This window comes from Euprymna scolopes, chromosome 13 (assembly GCF_053919585.1).
Source record: "Euprymna scolopes isolate OS-2025 chromosome 13, ASM5391958v1, whole genome shotgun sequence".
Taxonomy (NCBI): domain Eukaryota; kingdom Metazoa; phylum Mollusca; class Cephalopoda; order Sepiida; family Sepiolidae; genus Euprymna; species Euprymna scolopes.
This window is the reverse complement of record NC_136494.1, coordinates 6,196,575-6,216,219: the sequence shown is the minus strand read 5'-3', so window position 1 is coordinate 6,216,219 and position 19,645 is coordinate 6,196,575. Positions and strand designations below refer to the sequence as shown.

The 19,645-nt window shown below is 34.3% G+C and overlaps 1 protein-coding gene across 47 annotated transcripts in view; it reads right to left on the bottom strand.

The window, feature by feature from the left end:
- The window catches only part of LOC145291925 (tensin-3-like), a 1,436,242-nt gene that overhangs the window by 442,171 nt on the left and 974,426 nt on the right, over positions 1 to 19,645 (bottom strand). For all 47 annotated transcript variants that reach the window (XM_080137783.1, XM_080137795.1, XM_080137791.1 and 44 more), the window contains one exon: positions 1,249 to 1,287. In XM_080137783.1, the coding sequence (XP_079993909.1) occupies positions 1,249 to 1,287 (39 nt within the window). The remainder of the gene's footprint in view (positions 1 to 1,248; positions 1,288 to 19,645) is intronic.

Genomic DNA, 19,645 nt, shown 5'->3' with positions numbered 1-19,645 from the left:
ACATGAGCTTTAAACTTCTACTCGTACATGTCAGTAAGGTCAAATATACAGGGGGCATGGAGGGAATTCCAGAGGCAACCTGTCTGAAGAAAGAAGCTGCCTAGAGATCTCTATGAAGGGGTAGAATTTTGTTGTTAGTCAGGTGGGTTGAGAGTATTTTTTGTCGATAAGTGTACAAAGGTAGCAAATCTATCATAACTCATTCCATGAAACAAGGTTCGTACACATTTTCAATGTCCATTTGCGAAACTTTTCAAAGTTTTTTTTTAAGACTTTCTCCAGACAAAATTCAAGTTTTAAAAACAAAATTTGTGCTGTTTTACAATCCACAACAATTCGAAAAAGTGGTAACAAATCTAATATACAACAAATACATGTTATCAATAACATATATAAATAATATATAAATAGCTGATAAGAGTTTGCAACCTACCTGCATCATTTTTTTGGTGTTTTTAAGTAATTTTAAATGCTTTTTATTTCGTCTCATTAGGGATTTGAATTTCCAACCAAGATGCCTACCGTCTTAGCCATATTTTTTTTTTTTTTTTTTGGCCTTTTTTTAAATTATCACAATGTTTTTGGCGGGGAAGGGGGAAGAGGGATTCAGCATTGGAGAGTCCTGTCTGCACAAGGAAAGTATATTTTTAGAGAGAGAGAGAGAGAGAGAGAGAGAGAGAGAGAGAGAGAGGAGGGCGTAATTTTATTTATGGCAGCCACCACTACTCCTCCTCCTCTTCCCATTATGCCCCCCAGGTAGTTTTGTGATAAAGGGACGTAACTCTTGTATCCACAATACTATGCAATTTTAGAACAATGTACAGAGTGGGGGGGGTAGAGAAACTTGCATTTTCTGTTTTAATTGATATTCTAAATAAGCAAGTTTCTCTACCCCACCCTGCACTTCGATTTTATTTTCAATACTTGACAAATATTTTAATGGTATTTTTATCAATACTTGAAAAAAATAATTTAATAGTATTTATTTCGATTTTATTCTTCATATTTCGACCCAAATTTCTGAACACAAAGAATGTTATTTTCAATGATTTTTCATGGTAATAATAGAAATAAGGCCTTTTCAAGACAAAAGTCAAAATTCAAGAAAAGATTTAAAGAAAGACGAAAAAAAAAGGATGTTTTTTTTTTTTTTTCTATTTCATACAACTTTCCATACACAAATTCATTTCAAGTTGGATCTGTTTTCAAAATTACGATCCAAAATCGATGATGAAAAATATTACTTACAGCTTCAGGAAGAATTGTTCGAGTTAAAAATTCATTTTTCTGAAAAAACAAAAAATAAAAAATGGAATTGGTCAGTGAAAACAACATTTTTTTAAATGATCTTCTACATTAATGAATACAGCATGAATAATCAATAATCAATAATCAATATAGCACAATCACATCGGTTCTCATTAGATCACTGAAGTTCAGCAACATTGAGCCTGGTCAGTACTAAATGGGTGACTATTTGAGAATACCAGGTGCTGTATGTGAGAGGAGGGTGATATCTGTCTGCAAGAAACTGAAAAAAACTGACGCTGACATTTCCTTTCATTGGGATATACATGTGGTTAGAGTCAGTTTGTGAATCTAATATTCCTTAGCAACTTCTTCCTAAGGAGGAAGCTTGCTCAACCTAAGATGAACGCTGTACCAGATACATTGATAATTTTAATTTTTTGTTTTATAGTATCTAGTACAGTTTCAGGTTATTTAATGCCAAATCCAGTTTTTTGGGGTTTTCTTTTTTTTACATAGGCATCACCACTTATCAAGGCCAAGAGGCCACTTGAGGATAAGGGTTAAAGAGTATACAATAGAAATTGGACAATATAGTAATCGTTAGTAATGGAAATTCGGTAAATTTGTTAACTTATATGGAACGGCTCATCAAAAACTTGTTTACATTAGACTTGAAGACAGCTATATTGCAGTCAGTTAGAAAAGCAGGAAAACGGAAGACAATTCCATAGGTGTGCAGTTCTAAGAAAGAAGCTTTGTTCATGGAATCTACGTTTAGGTTTAGGCACAGATAAAGAGTGGGGGAAATTAGTGATAGTGTTTTCTGCTAGACGGGTGTTTAAAAAGTTTTTATGCTTCAAGTCGTTTATATATTCAAATATTTATTATGTTTGATTTTAGTTGTTTTGTAGATAAAAATTGTTTTTGCTTTTGACCTTGCAGAATATGATTGAGTTTTGCAATGGAAAAGGAAAAAAACAACATCAATGTTTGACACATTACACAAGCACCTGAGTTCGTCAGAAATATCCCCAAGTTCAACAAGTTACACCTAAAGAAGGTCGGAGATTATGTCGACTGAAACGTTATGAGAATAACATTCAAGCTGACAACAGTAGTCTGAATAATCCAAGTAATACAAACTTCCTATCTGAGGAACACAATACTGTGAGACTGCTTCCCAGCTGACTACAGCAGGGTTTGTTTTCAAGTTCAATGTTAACAAATACTTGAAACTTTTTCTATTCCATCGATCATTTCCTATCCTCTTATATAGTATAGATCATATTAGTAATTTTTATCCTTCAGTAGCCTTTGGCCTTGGTAAGCGATGACTCATTCGTTTCTCTGTCCATAAGTTTTATGCCATTAAGAAAGGCGAAAAAACAGGTACTTGAAACATGCACACGGGCACAAAAAAAAAACAAACAAACAGAAAAAAAAAAAAAAAAAAAAAAATGAAGAAAAAAAAAATCAATATACCATTGTGTGCTTATAATTGTTACCCTTAAACTCTTACAGGACTCAAAGAGATTTCAATTGTTAAGTCCCTTGAGTCAATGATCTGTCATTCATTCATTCACTCGGTAGAGGGCGTCTCTAATTGATCACGTGATGCAGGGTGTTAATGCTATGCATTGAAATACATTGTTATCCAATTGCAATCGCATTCGGGTGCGCTTTCAACTGTAATTATCATGAAAATTGCCGGTAGATTTGGACACTTTCTAGTTTTAAAATTTTAACATCCATACGATGACCACCACTACTACTAGTGAAACTCTGTGGATCTTGTCATCTGGGTGACGTCACAAGCGTAAATAAAAGAACGAATGGTAAGCAAAGTAGTAGGAGGAGACGAACGACTTACATAATTAAAAAATGCAGTGAAAGAAAAGAGGTAATAAGAGACAGGGGAAAATATAGAGAGAGGAGTGGGGAGAGAGAAAGAGAAGAAAGGGAAATGAGAAAGAAGGAGAACGATGGAGAAAGAGGAAGAAAGATGAAGAGGAAAGAGGAATGTATACAGAGAGATGAAAGGAAGGAAAGCAGGAGGAAGGGGAAAATGGGAGAAGAGAAAGGGAGGGAGGAGAAGAGAGAGGGAAGAGAAAAAGAGGAGAACCAGAGGGGAAGAGGAAAAAGAGAGAAAGAGTGAAGAAAAGTGGAAAGAAAGAAAAAGACAGGGGAATAGAGAGAAAGAAAAGGAAAAGAGCAGATAAAAACACACACACACACATATATATATATATATATATATATATATATATATATATATATATATATATATATATATAGTCAATATCGCTGCGGATGAAGTGGTCTTCTTGAATAAGGATTCCACTGACACATGTATGCACATATGTAACCAATAATGTTTGTAGAAACAAATAGACTATATATAATATTATTATGTTGGTTCGAAAATAATGTCGTTTTTGATGTGTATATATCTGATAAAAAACGACACTATTTTTACACCGACCTATTATTATTATTATTATTATTATTATTATTATTTATAAAATATTTTTACGTGCATAAAACATATCTATAGCCCAAAACAATAAATGTTAAGGGGTCATAATAGGGGTCAAAGTTTTTAAAAATTTGACCTCTGAGGTCTCTACCAAATTACTCAGCCAATTTTTGGTCTAAACATTTGAAATTTTGCATAAAGTGTATTCAGACATGCAGCAAGTGTTTTAATTAGATTTGGGGCAAAAATTTGGATGCCAAGAGGTAAAAATTGAAAGAGTTAACTTTGCAGACTCTACCAAACACCTCCGCCAATTTTGGGTCTAAACACTTGAAATTTTAGATGTAGGTTACCTGGACATGAGTCAAACTTTTTAATATATATATACATATGCACATAAAGTTATGAACAGTACATAGGGCCCGAGCAAAGCCTGGCTGAACTGGTAGTATACCACACACACACACACACACACACACACACACACATTTTATATATATATATCAAATAAAACAAAAATTACAATTAAATTTACCAAAATGATCCAAGATGGTAAAATTAAAGTATATTATAAATATTAAAGAATTAATATTTATAAAGTTATCTCAGCCAGATGTAAAAGCTCGATACCCTCTGATGAGAAGGAAAGTATTTCTTTGAAACTCCGCGGATTAAGGACTATCCACTTATCTAGTGTTTCCTTTTCAGATTAAATATGTTTTTAACTCATTTCAAAGTGTTTTTAACATGTTTTATTAACTGTTCACTCGTATATATATATATATATATATATATTAGTGATGGGACGATTCCAGTACAATCATTGATTCCACTTCTTTATAAATCTCTAAGTATTTAACTAGAAAAGTGTTATTTTTCCCTGATTACTATAAAAACACATATTAAATGTGTAGATATTTTCTCAAACGTAAAAATAAACTTGTGGAGTGAGCAATCCTTCGATTTTTCTTTTACTATTAGTTTGAAATCAAATATTTATTATTTTATTTTCACAACCAGCAGTGGAAGATTTTGTTTTAAACAAAATCAGATAAAAAGAAATGATAATCAAAGGAATCGTTTTTGGCATTGGAAAATAGGCACACATTTTTTTGATTCTGATACCCCAAAAAGTTCCGATTCCAGATTCTGATCAATCTTCACAATATATATATATATATATATATATATATATATATATATATATATATATATATATTAGTATTGGGACGATTAATTGGAATTGGCAATTGGAAAAATCAGAACTGTTTGGGGTATCAGAATCGGTATCAAAATCAGAAAGATGTGCATATTTTCCGATGCCAAAAACGATTCTTTTAATTATCTTTTTATTTAATTTGATTTTGTTTAAAACAAAACCTTCCACTGCTAGTAGCAATAAGAAAATAAATATTTATTGATTTTAAACTATTAGTAAAGCTAAACTCTAAAGATCACCTTCCACAAGTGTGTTTTATGTTCGAGAAAATATCTGCACATTTAACATGTTTTTATAGTAATTGGTGAAGAATTAGCAACTTTATAGTTAAAAATTTAGAGATTTATAAATAATCGGAAATTGCATTGGCATCGGAAAAAAATATTAGAGTCATCCCATCACACACATATACATATATATTACAATACTTTTTCATTTAATACATGAATATAAGATATTTTATGCGTAAATTTTCAGTATTTACTTCAACAGTGCTCAATACATAAGTAGAGCTTGGTAGGTCAACTGTACCTTTGCCTGTAAGTACCCGACCACGGGCTGATTAGAATGGGCACGGTTACAACTAAGAAGCTGATTGGCTAACCAGAAAATTCAATAAAAATGCACGATAACCACAACTCTTTGCATAAGCCTGACGAATTCTCACGGGGATGAAATGCGGAATATTTTGGTGTAGTTTAATTGCCATATATATTTTCATAACTTACTACTACTACTATATATATATATATATATATATATATATAGTCATCCACATACAGTACTGTTTCGCTGTATCCCAGCTCATCAGTGCGGCTAGACAGGCAACTACCTCAAGCCAGGATCAAAACCCGACCACCTGTAGGGCAGTCAAGGCTTCTAACCATTACACTAATTGGTGGCTGCTGTGCGAGTAGTGAATTAACGATGTTTTGTCATTGTCCGAAATACCTAAGCTCGATTTGTTTACACAAAGAGCATCACTTAATACGCTAATGGTAATTCGTGCACCACTTCCCAGTATGCTGAACTCAAGATGAGGAGCATTATAGTCATCCACATACAGTACTGTTTCACTGTTTCACAGCTTATTAGTGCGGCTAGACAGACAACTACCTCAAGCCAGGATCGAAACCCGACCGCCCGTACGTTTGTGATTTTTATTGACCCTTCTCTTTCATGTGTGTATATATATATATATATATATATATATATATATATAAGAAAAGAGTCACCATATTTGATTTATATGTTTTCTATTGGTTGTATTCCTGAATATGTGCAAATATTAACACTGGAATGAATCCTTTAATTTTTTTATCCTTTCATGATTTTTGTGTCAGGGGTCACTCGTTACACGATGTTCCAAGGATGCACGGACTACAAGAAACCAAGAAACCATTTTTTTTTTTTGAACAAGATAAATACATAAGAAACAAAGGAAAATCTTATGAAAAAAGAATCGGCCAAGACAAACATTGAAATGTTCGCGATTTCAGATGGAATTTGTTTATCTTAGAAGTGAGAGGGGAGGCGGGGAGACGTCGATTTCTGTTTGAGTGGTTCGGTTGAAATTAAGTGTGAATGCACTATCGAATTGATGTCATTTTTTTTTTTCGACCGCCAGAGAGAATTTCACCAGCCCAGATCAACATCATTTCATATGAGAAAACAAGTGCGATTTAATATACCTGCGATAAATATTCCGTGACCTATTTGAGTTTATTGTGATTTTTTTGATTTTTTTCGCTAGAAACCACCAATCGTATTTGCTTATATTTTATGTGAAAACGACGCACGCATATATCCACTATTCCAGTAATTATAGGATCAACCAGACTCATGAAAAAGAATTTCAAAAACTACCTGTCGAATACACTCGGTGAACCAAGTGCAAGAGAGATACAAACAATTGCACTTAGAGGGGCTGTTAGAATCTTAAAATGGTCTCTCGGTTGAAATGATAGGATAAATGTGATATATTATTAAACTGAAATAAATTCACAGAAGTTTCTCGTCTGTTACTACTTTTTTACTTTTCTTGTCAAACTTAAAAAAGCCTTTATAGCATGAAGGTGAAACATTGAAATTCCACTTTTTGGTCTTTCCTCTTTTATATATCCATCTTGGAAGCTTTTTTCTTTAATCTTTAAAACTATTAAAAAAAACAAAAAAAAACAACAGTCCTTCGCACCAAATTTGAAGGTATAAAAATTCGAATTTCTTCAGATGTTTTTTTTTTTTTTAACAGCCTTCGTTTAAAAAAAAAGAAAAAAAAAAGAGTATATTGTACAATTAGACCTTTTATTGTTTAAATAATTTAATTTTGCTTGTTTTATTAAAAAAAAAAAAAAAGGGTTGAAAAACATTTTTCATTCAGTCAGACCTTTGGAAGATTGTTGGTGAAAAAAAAACACAATCGCCAAAAGATAAGCTTTTTTTATTATTGTTAGTCGCCATTTAGAGAAAAAAAAAATCACTCGCAAATACGACTGTTTCACTTGCAACGTAAAGCTCTGATTGATATACATTTTATAATTTTCTTTTATGCCTACAGGCACCGGTGTTTCGTGCTTACGCAATCATCAGTGTAAGATGACAATTCCTGTCAGTTGGGAGATTCGAGCCCAGTCACAAAGCCACTTTTAACTCTGTTTGCTAAGCCTCTACCTCCTGTCCACTAACCAATTGCCTCGAGAATGAAGTTAATTAATAATTAAATTTTAGCACAGACATTAGACAATCCAGAGTGTTCAAACAACGCCAATTGACTGCCTATAAGTTTATACTTCCCAGACAGTGTGCACCCTTAAGTATTCTCAAAGGGGCTTGATAAATAATTATAATTAAATGACAATTATTCTTTTATAGCTACGGACACTAGACTGGGAAATTCGAACCACACATATAATGTTGAGTATTTTATTACACTGACATTGATATTAAAAGCCTATTTTTTCATAAAGGTTAACTAATTTGCATATTATTTTGCAAAACAAACTTTTAATTAATTATTCATTTTTGTATTGTTTGTTGTGGAATGATCGGTTTCATGAGACTATTACACCCAGTTCTATTTGTGCATAACTGTACACACAAAGTTAAGGAGTTCCTATCTTCTGATGAGTCAGGGCGGAAAATATTAAAAAATTGACATAATTATTATTTTATTGTTTCTGCACTACGAAATAGGTGTTGTCAAGAATTGAACATTTTAGCATGCTGAAATAAATAACGGTAAGATGAACAACATGTTGGAATATAGACGTTTTGTTGCTTATTTGTTATTTTCTTCCAATTTTGCTTCTTTGTACATGATGTGTTCTGCTGTATATTTTATAATTTGAATATTTTATCGGAACTTTATTGCAAGTTTTTTTTTTTTTTTTTTTTTTTTGAAAATTTGAAATTCTTATATGTTGTTTTCTACAGTCGTTTGACATTTATTGTACATATACGTGCCGACGTTGCCCAGGTGTTTGTAGATGTGTATTGAGCAAAAAAAAAAAAAAAAAATTGTAGTAGGCAGGCAGGCTCGAACCCGTGACACAAAGGCGGAAAAGAAAGTGGAGCTGTGTGCAAGGATGTTGAGCAAAAAAAAAAAAAAAAAAAGTTGTAGTAGGCAGGCAGGCTCGAACCCGTGACAAAGGCGGAAAAGAAAGTGGAGCTGTGTGCAAGGATGTTGAGCAAAAAAAAAAAAAAAAAAAAGTGGTAGTAGGCAGGTCGGCTTTAACTCATATCGCAAAGGAGGAAAAAGAAAGTGAAAAAAAAAAAAAAAAAAAAAACGTGATGCGTTAGCTGTTGCGCCCATCGCCCAACCAGAAGTTACGTAGGTTTAAATTAAGGCTAGACAATCTAAAAGAGGCGATGACTTTTGAAAATATTGGCGAAAAAAGCAACCCCTCCCTGTAGAAAAGTGCTCAGTTGAGGATGAAGAAAATGTTTCTGGCCAATTTTTTGATATTTGTCATCCAAAGGGTTCGAGCTTCAAATTGATACCAATCTTGTGAAAACCCGTTACCTCTGTCGAAAGTTTTAACGAGACATACAAACAAACACACATGTATACATTTAAACAGATTTCTGTCTCTTCTCTCTTTTATCCTCATCAGATCACCCCCATAAAATAATGGTTTCCATTTCTAATCTGAATATTTTTAAAGTCAGTGTTGTCTTGTTACCTTTACTTTTGTATAATGCCGGCTTTTCCCCCTCTTCTGATGAGAAGCATTTAGTTTCAAAATGACTTGACCTAAAGAGGTTTCTCTCTCCTTTTTCTGGAACCCTTACTGACTTGATAATGTGATAAAGTTCCTATGTAACTTTACGCTTTATCTTCTCAACTTATTCTCTCTCTCTCTCTCTCTCTCTCTATATATATATATATATATATATTCGTCTTCCTTCCTCCTCTTCCCCTGCGCATGCACATCTCTTTCACTACACTGAGGAGGACCGAAGAAGGTATGGTCGAAAATATGTTCTTGTAAAAAAAAGTTTAATTTTTTCATAATATTATGTATTTCTGCACGTCACCAATAGAAAACGAATACAGAAAAGTTATAAATTTTTATACTTTTTAATTCATTTTTTATGCCTATATATATATATATATATATATATAGAGAGAGAGAGAGAGAGAGAGAGAGAGAGAGGACTTGACCTACTTTTCTCAGTGATAATATGTCTTGTTTGAAAACAGCACTAACCCTATGCAAGTTTAACCGGCTTCCTCCAAAGGAGGAAGTTCCATGGGAGGATGAAATTCACAAGCGGTCCTCAGTCGCATGTATATCCCTGTTAGGGGAGATGACAACGTTAGGTTTTTGCAACTCCTGCAGGGAGGTATTGACGTTCTCCTACGTACAGCGCCTGTAATTCGTACATTGGTCACCCATCTGGTACTGACCAGGCTCAACGTTGCTTAACTCCGATGATCTGAGGAGAACTGATGTGTCAGCGTGATTATACCTTGTTTGGAATTAATTAAAATTTAGATTAAGCAAAAAATCGACTTATGTTTATGTACTGACTGCATCATTTAAAAGATTAAATACTTAACTAGGCAGACACTTATGTTGTGATCTAACAAGAAAATGGTATTTATATAGAAGCTAATTTATCAGTCCGGCTGTGAATTTTGGAGAAATATGCAAATTTCTGGACGGGCTTCTAAACGAAATTCATGTCTGAAGAGAGGATAAAGTGGACAGTATGGCAAGAGAGATTGAGCGAGTCTTTAATGGAATTTGTGAGACGTGTTTTTGCCGTAGGTCTGGTTAGTATTTATTTATTTATTTTTTTAACTTTTCTTCATCCTAAACAAGGCATATCCTCATATTATTCTTGGAGTTCGATGAGGATGACTCTCATAGCTGCTTTGGTTGCTTGGGTAGAAAGTACCAGTCAAAAATTCATTCTTGACAATCAACCCGACAAGTGCGGGGGGGGGGGAATAGTCGGACTGAGGTACGGCGTCTGGGTATTACCTAGAAGATCCACCCTCCCAGGCCTTGCCACCCAGCTTTTGGGTAAGTTTATCGCTTGTTGTCTGAGGCGCCCCTACTGGGCAATGCTGATAGGGACGCTGGCTGGATATTCCCACTTTCCGATATAGTGTCACATATTGCTTAGGTTGACAGCAAGTAAGTATCTACTGCCACTGAAGAATATGGGGTTACTGTGATAGTGGCCAGGTTTATAAGGGAGAAACGTAGGTGGGCAGTTCAGCTGCAGAATTGTATGTCTACATCGCAAATTAAATTTCTGCATGTTCCTATTTACTTGCCTCCCCACGAGGGCAAAGTAAGATACAAGGTAGGTTTTTAAATGTGAGAAAAATTCAGTTCCCCAAAACTCTGGATTGAAACAACAGTAAAAATTTATATCAGTCTAGAAGGACCTCATCCCATCAATCGAGAACAGAATAGATTATGAACCATTAGAATGGATACTACACATTGTTTCTAACCAAGTATGGAAAATTTCTGCATGTTGGTGCTGTCTGGGAAACAAGAAGCAAGGAAGGAATTCCAAAGGCAAGCAGTCCGAGGAAAGAAACTATTAGAATAGGAATTTTTCCAGCATCTAGGAGCCGAGTTTTAAAAATTTTTTTGATTGTTATCGTTTTGTCATTAAATAACAAAAAAAAAAAAATGGTTAATACACCATAAAATGAACCAAACCAAAACCAGGAAGAATATGAATTAAAAGAAGAGAATTCTTCACCAACGAAACCATGGTATCAAGTGATCAAGAAGAAAAAAAATGGTTCTCCCAAAATAAACATGGACTATCTCATCGTCTTCAGATTCAGCAAATATGAAAAGCAACAAAATTTAAGAAAACAAATTTGAGACTTGCCTCAAAGAAAACAGAAAGTGAAATTCTTCGTTTGTTGTCACTTAGCGGAGAGAATGTCTTTTAATAATTTATTTTAGGCTGTTGTTAAAACTTCATTAGAAAAGTAATGTCCTATCTCCGATCTACAACCAAGTCTATCCCCAACCTCTGCAAAGTTCTTATCTTTGGCAACGTAAATGATTCACACAGAAACGAAAAGCAAAACTTTAGGGGGGGGGGATGTTTTCCAAGACAAACAAGATGGATGCCAAAAAAGTCTTTTTTATTTTTGGAGTTGCTTTCAAGCAAGCAGAATCTAAAAGAACGCAAACAGATGAACTTTTTTCGAACGTGTTTCTAATGTTACTTCGTTGTTACTTGCATATTTTTTGTTCAAAAATTCTTCCCATCTTTACCTGATTTATAATTTGACTAGATTCCCAATGATAGTAAAAAAAAAAGTTCCAAAGAATGGTAAACGTTGCTTCTTCTTTGTGGTCAGAGTCAAAGGAAATTCTTCACAGCATTTGGACTCGTCTGGCGAAGCATAAAAATACGAACTACACTAAATACTACTAGTAGCATTGCAGAGATTTGGACTCGTCTGACAAACAAAGGCATAAAAAAATACTGATTGCAAGAACTAGTAGTAGTATTGATGACAAACTTTGGACTTGTCTGAAGAACAAAGGCATAAAAATACTAACTACACCAAATACTACTCAGTAGCATTGTAGAGATTTGGACTCGTCTGATGGCTGTTGACTCGCGCCTACCGGAAATTCCTCCTTCACCGAGCTGGTTGCTGGCTACACCAAGCAATACCCTTGCTAAAAAGATTTAGATTCGTCTGGCGAACAAAGGCATAAAATACTAGTAGTAGTAGTAGTAGTAGTGCAGGCAACAGTTAATCATTTTCCAGCTAAATTAAGAACTATCGATTCATTTTCCTATTTCTTATCCCATTATGTAAAATTTTATAGCTTTTATTGTTTATTCTGATATATAATATTTCAAGAGAAAGTCACTGATCTAGCTAAGAAGCAACCTGTAAATATCGATCACGACAAACCATCACAGAAGAACAATAACATAAAAACTAAATTGTTTTAGCAATGTGTATAAAACGATGAGTCATGTGCAATACAGGCGGTTATTTGGATTCGTTATTAGAGGGTCGATTTAGGTCAAGGTGACATCATAAGAAAAAATGCAACATGTGGGGGTATGCACTCCCTTCAACCCCACAAGCACTCAATTGCAACGAGGTAGTTTTTTTTATATATACTTTATAATCGTTCATATAACCCAGTCCCATTCAGCTATAATTAGATTGCACTGGTTTTTATGTAGTTACGGTTGCGGTAAAGGTAGAGATACAAGGAAGGAACCCTCTATACTATAAAAATATTATCGTATTCAGTATTGAAAAAAAAAAAAAGGTTATGTAAATACTGATCTAATGTTGGTTTAATGACATCAGAGTAATTATATTTGGCGAGTAAATATGCAGGGAAATTTTAGAACAACAACTTGTGGGTGTTTTTTACGGAATGTACAGATCAAACATAGCAAGCACTTAACTGAGAGAGAACGGGGGGGGGTAGGAGGATTTGGATTGTCGAGAGAGAGCAGATAACTTGTAATGCCACTCTGGAAACACCATAGCACGGATTAGATTGTTTTTTCTGGACTTGGAAAACAAAACAGAAAAACATGCAGATCAGAAGTCTATTTGATCCTGACGTTCAGCGATGAAAAGCGATTATGAACGGAGATCAAATGAACAGACTTGAGAAGGGAAAGATTCTCTCATGAAGACGTGTGGACGAATCCGGAAATGATATTTCAAACTTAATCGTGAGAACTCAACGAAAATTCTATTTCAAGCATAAGCATCGAAGCCATAAAATGAAATACGATTTCAAACTTAAATATGACAGAGCAAAACTAATACTATTTCAAAGTTAAGTTTGGTAGAGCAAAGATGATGCTATTTTAAACCTAAGTATGATAGAGGCAAGGCGGTACTATATTAAACCTAAGTATGACAGCAAAAAATGATGCTATTTTTAAACCTAAGTATGGCAGCAAAAAATAATGCTATTTTAAACCTAAGTATGACAGAGAAAAACTAATGCTATTTCGAACTTAAATTTGGTACGGCAAAAATGATGCTCTTTTAAAACTAAGTTTGGTAGAGCACATATGATGCTATTTCAAACTTAAGTTTGACAGAACAAAAATAACGACATTTCATACTTAAGCATAACAGAGAAAAAAAAATATGAAACAAGGATTCATCACGGTGATCGTATTCAGCTTAACGCCCTTTTTATAAGTTGACATGTGTTGGGCGGCTTTTTAGAAATTGACTTCCAAACCACCCTATCTCTGGTCAGGTTTTTATCTATTCCTTTTTTTTCTCTCGAGTTCATCCATATCATGTCCACTCATGTTTTTTTTTTTTTGTTTTGTTGCTTTTCTCTATCAACTGGCCTTGCAACCTCAACTGTTCTACATCTAATTCCAAACTCACAATCAACCATTATCATTGGTTTAACGTCTGTATTATATGCTGGCAATGTGTTGGACAGTTCTAAGAAATTGACTTCCAAACCAACCTATCTCTGACCAGGTATTTATTTATCCCTCTTTCTCTCAAATCCATTCTAATTATTTCCTACCATGTTTTCTTTAGCTTTTCCCTGTGAACTGAACCTGTCGCTTGCTGTGTGTAAAGTCCAAAGCACTGGGGTGAGAAAAGTTAACCTCGGCTCCTTTGGAACTTCTACACGTGGGGTCACAAACATAAAGAATTGTTCCTGACCATTTTAGATTTGTGGATTTTTATTTTTACTCTTTTTCCACTTGATACGTAAGGGAATACTATTTCCGATCATGTCTGACAGGGGGGCTGTGGGGAATTGAGCAACAAGATGTTGGTTCACATTACATTTAAACTTCTCCGGGTTAGTAGAAGCAGGAAACAGGACGGAAATTCCAAAGTGTGACCATCTGTGGGAAGAAACTATTAGAGTAGAAAACTTTCCAGCATCTAGGGACCAAGGGGTGGGATTTTGCTGCTTGTTGAGTTAGTCGGGAGAATGTACGTTGAGGGAGCATAAGTGCTATGAGTTCATCAGAGCACATTCCATTAAAGTACTTTTAAAACAGGCATAGAAGTGCAATATTGCAGTGATGGGACAGAGGTTGAGGATTAGTCAACAGTGTGGAATCTAATATCGAGACTCTTTTTTGGACCCTGTCTAAGATGGACAGGGCACAGTTAAGGAGGAGGAGGAGGAGGAGGAGGAGGAGGAGGAGGACTTTAGTGTCTATTCGTTTGGGCAGAAACCAGTTAAAATCTGGTTCAAATGAAGTTTCGGAAAAAAAATTTTTTAAATCGTTGATAAACCAGAATTCCAACAGAAAAAATATTTCCTCTTTTCATTTCTTTTTTTTTTTTTTTTTTTTTGCAGTTCCTATCCCACCCTAAACCCTACCACCCCTTTTGCTTCCTGTTCCCATTCTTGTGTATACTCCACCTGTTCTGTTTTTTTTTTTTTTTGTTGTTGGCATTGTGTAACGATAGCTAATCCAGGTGAAGTAAGCAATTTTCACAAATTACTTACAAATTCCACACATTCAGGCAGGTAAAGATAGGAAAAAAAAAAAAAAAAAAAAATCATAATAATAATTGTAAAGCACAAAGGAACATCATATGGAATCATGAAAGCTGAAACTTGTAAGTTGTTCCGCCCCTGCCTTCTGCCCCTCCTCTTTGTGTGTGTGTGTGTGTGTGACCAAATAAGTGAGGGTCAAGGTGGATGAAAAGATCGAAAAAATAAAGCATTAGGGGAAGCTTATTGCCACCCAAATTCCAGTGAAGACCAATGGTCACTGTCAACGAGAATCAATGGTAAGCGACAGTTGCGAGAACGCAAATTCATCTGCCAAGGTCGTCGAAAGAGGTGGAGAGTACTGGAAATCTGGAGAGACTTGTCACTCAGACCCCAGGGAACACCGCAAGTTGTTCTCAAAGAGAAATCATCGATGATATTCCTTGTGAGTGAAATTACAATTGATTCAACGTCTATTGTACATGCTGGCATGTCTTGAATGGTTTGTAGGAACTGACTTCCAATCCATGCTAATCTATCTCTGGCCAGGTTTTTATTTATCCATTTTTCTCTCAAGTTCATCCATATCATTTCCTTATGTTTTCCTTGCTTTTCTTCCAGGAAATTGAACATGCTACCTCAACTGTCCTACATTTACTAACCCAAGCGCTATCCCCAATACTTTTAATACAACCATAGGTTATCCTGACGCTCCGCACTCCTTTGTTTACCTCGGAAGTGACGTCACACAAATCTTATAATACGGATGGCTACAATTGTAAAAATAATTTGTTTTATTTTTCTTCCATTTTGAGCTCCTTTTTTTCTCCCGTTTGTTTTTGTTTTCTACAATTAATAAACCAGTTTACAAGTAAAAAATAATTTGTTTTACTCTCCCATTTGTTATATTGGTATTTGAGCGGAGAATCTAACATTTCTTTTCATTTTGAGAATTTGTTTTAGTTTTTAATTACTAACACAGCGGAGAATTTAACTTGTTTTTTTTTCTCCCATTTCTTATTTTGAGCGGAGAATTTATTTTATTTTCATTTTGAGCTCTTTTTCCGATCCGGCGTTACCTTTTATAGGTACTCCTGCACTTTACGACCCGAGCTATTTTTAACACTATTAAACCTATTATTTAACATGGGGAAATTATTTTTTACTTGTAAACTGGTTTATTAATTGTAGAAAACAAAAACAAACGGGAGAAAAAAAGGAGCTCAAAATGAAAGAAAAATAAAACAAATTATTTTTACAATTGTAGCCATCCGTATTATAAGATTTGTGTGACGTCACTTCCGAGGTAAACAAACGAGTGCGGAGCGTCAGGATAACCCAACCATATTATCCAAACCTCTTGCTAGTGCTCACATCTCCTTATATACTGTTCGGATTTAATCTTTCTCTGAGGTCATTAGATCTAAGTCTGTCGTTAAGATTCATCATATAATTTGTTTCCATGCAACGCATATCTTCAACCCTCACTGGCCAGATTCCACTTCCATACATCATCACATTGCATACAAATACTTGATAGACTAGTTTGAACTTCTGTGCAGATTTCCGTGTTTGACAAGACGCCCCTGAAGAAGTTCAGAGGTTACATAGATGAGAACAGTAAGCCGAAGAGTCAGAATATAAGAAAAGAAATTACAACGCAAGATTGTGTATGGAAATAATTCTTTCTCACAGGATGAGGCAGACGCTAGCAGGTGCCAACAAAAGGATGACTTTGAATCTAGATAAATCAAGATGGAGATATATTACTTCTGTCCATGAGAGTTGTGACACACAAACTTAATATCGGACTAAAACTGATATAATTTGTATCATTCTATGCATTACTGAAGTGAGATTGAACCGGAAATATTGCTCAAGATGAGAGCAGTAGTCCGAAGAATCCAAAGAATATAAAAAAAAAAGCTTAATTACAGGACAGCATTCCTTTGATCTGGGAAAATCCTTGTGGAGATAAGTATGTAAAGAATGGCCGTCGGGTTAGGTATCAACAACTATTGTGCAGTTAAATATTTTTCTGTAACGATTAAAGCAATTGTGTTCCTGCAAGTATGGCACAAGGTCAAGAATACAACAAATGGTAACAATATAAAAACAAACAAAAAGATATGAAAATGTAAACATGAAACTAAAACTTTCCTTGAATCAAATATCAAGTTGATCTGTGTTTTTTGACCCGTTTTTTTTTTGTTTGTTTTGTTTTTACTAATCAGGTTAATATCATAATACTGTTGTTCAGTATTAAGTCTGTTCAGTATTAGATTCATATAAAGGTCAGAATATTGACCTGATTGATTTCAAGCGGAGGTTAAGATGACCCACTTTATTTACACCGAGGACATATCTATTCTTTTCTTTTTTCCACCTGTTTTTTTTTTAATTATCATTTATATCCAAGATCAATGAACTTGTGCTGAGAGAGATCAATATCAATGTGAAAATTATATGGCATTTTTTCACATGCAAACATCAAACAGGCTACAAAACAATTAAGCTTTGTTTTTAAAAACAATGCGAGTAAAATCTACAAAGAGTTTTAAGGGATAAAAGAATGAACTTCGATAAATTTTCAATAATTGAATTTTACTATTGACATAAAATTAGATGAAAGCCGTATACAATTGCAATTCTAAAGAGTATTTTTTAATTATTACACTGAACCATATACATATATCTATAAAAGTGAACGTGTCTGTGTGTGTACATTTCACTACGCAATAACTCTGTCAATTTGAAGTCTACAGACTCGAAATTTGGTATACATGATACTGAGATTTGGCTGTTAAGGGATCAAAGTTCAACGATTTGACCTTTGAGAACTCTACCAAACTCCTCCAACAATTTTGGCCCTAAACACTTGAAATTTTAGATATATGTTCCTTGGACATGGATCTAACTTAATAACTTGCTTTGAGTTCCAAACAATAAATGTTAAGGGGTCATAACAGGAGTCAAAGTTAAAAAAATTGACCGCTTTTTTTCTTTTTTTTTTTTGCTTAACATACACCTCCAAACACCCGGGCAACTCTGTGCTGAAATGCTAGTATATATATATATATATATATATATATATATATATATATATATATATATATATATATATATATATATATATATATACTAGATGCACTCGGTGTTACCCGGTATTAAACATAACCTTAAATTCAATTTAAAAAAATGAAGTAAAAAAACGGAAAGAAACCGAGACATGTTCATGCAAGTAAACAATTCACTTCTTGTAAGTAAAAAAAAAATAATAATAGAGTGGAGATTTAAACCAAAACCTAAAGACAATGAATCGAGTACGATAACCATTAGACCAGCTTGACACGTTCTTTAAATAGTGTTTTCAAACCTCATGAAACAATTGACAAACAGATAAAATATATGATGACTCACAAATACCAATTTTTCAATTTTGACTTCTTATCAGCCCATACTTTTTTTAAAATGAAAACCGATTAAAAAGTTTTCCAAATGTCTGAATACCCTATACACCAAATTTTAAGTCTGTGGATTAAAAGTTCGTTGAGTATGTAGGTTGAGAAGTGTCCTTATACTTAGATTTTATGCAGATTCCGTATTCATTATTATAGAATGGAGGAGTGTCGGATGCCGAAACGCCTAATGTACAGGGGATATCAAGAACAGCTAAAGAAACCAAGGTAGACCAAAACTGCAGTATAGGGACACGGTCAAAAGCAATCTTCAGTGGTGCCACATCAAACTGCTGGAGGGATATGCCATGGATGGACCCAAATGATGCGCCTTAGTTCACAAAGAGACTCAATGCCAGAAACTCACTGCTGTCAGAGAGAAACACCGCAAAGCAATGATCACAACAACAGACTTCCAGTGCCCCCACAGTCCAAAACTATATGCCCCTAGGCTAGAGCTGCAGAGCCACCTCCGTGTTCATAGATGAAATGCAGAAAGCAAACATCATCATCAGATCCAATGGACAACTACCATTATAAAGCCAATTCCCCATTAGTAGCGAGTTCAAAAACATGTAGCTCTCCAGCATCATTTGTTACCATTTGAGCCAAGTCCTATGCATATCAAAACTTTAAAAATAATGTTGTTAAACATATAAATGTATATTTACGCATGCGTAGAAGATATGCGTTTAGTCGACTTATGCCTGCTAAGTTCCAATGTTTTCGATTTTGACTCCTTAGCAGCTACTTTTACCGGCTAAAAACCGAATCATATATTAGTTCCGCATGTTTGAATCCCCTATATATCAAGTTTCAAGTTTGAAAACCAAAAATTGACAGAGTAGAGTTCATTCCACGTGCACACTTTTATATATGTACTAGCAGATGTACCTGGCATTGCCCAGTATTAAACGTAACTTTAAATTCCTTTAAAAAAATCGAAGTAAAAAAAAACAAAAAAAACGAAAGAAACTGAAACATGTGCATGCGAGTATTATGTTCTATAAAATCAGTTCATTTCTGGTAAGTAAAAAAGAAAAAAATAACTTGAGCTGAGATCGAAACCAAAATCTAGAGACAGTGAGTCAAGTATGGTAATCATTAGCCCAACTTGGCACGATCTTTAACAAGTGTTTTCAAACCTACCTATTCTTAACATAAGGAAGCTGTCATGTGAACGATTCTTGCGTGCGCAGTCGTGAAACAGTTGACAAACAGATAAAAATCTGATGACCCCCCAAGTACCAATTTTTCAATTTTGACTCCTTGGCAG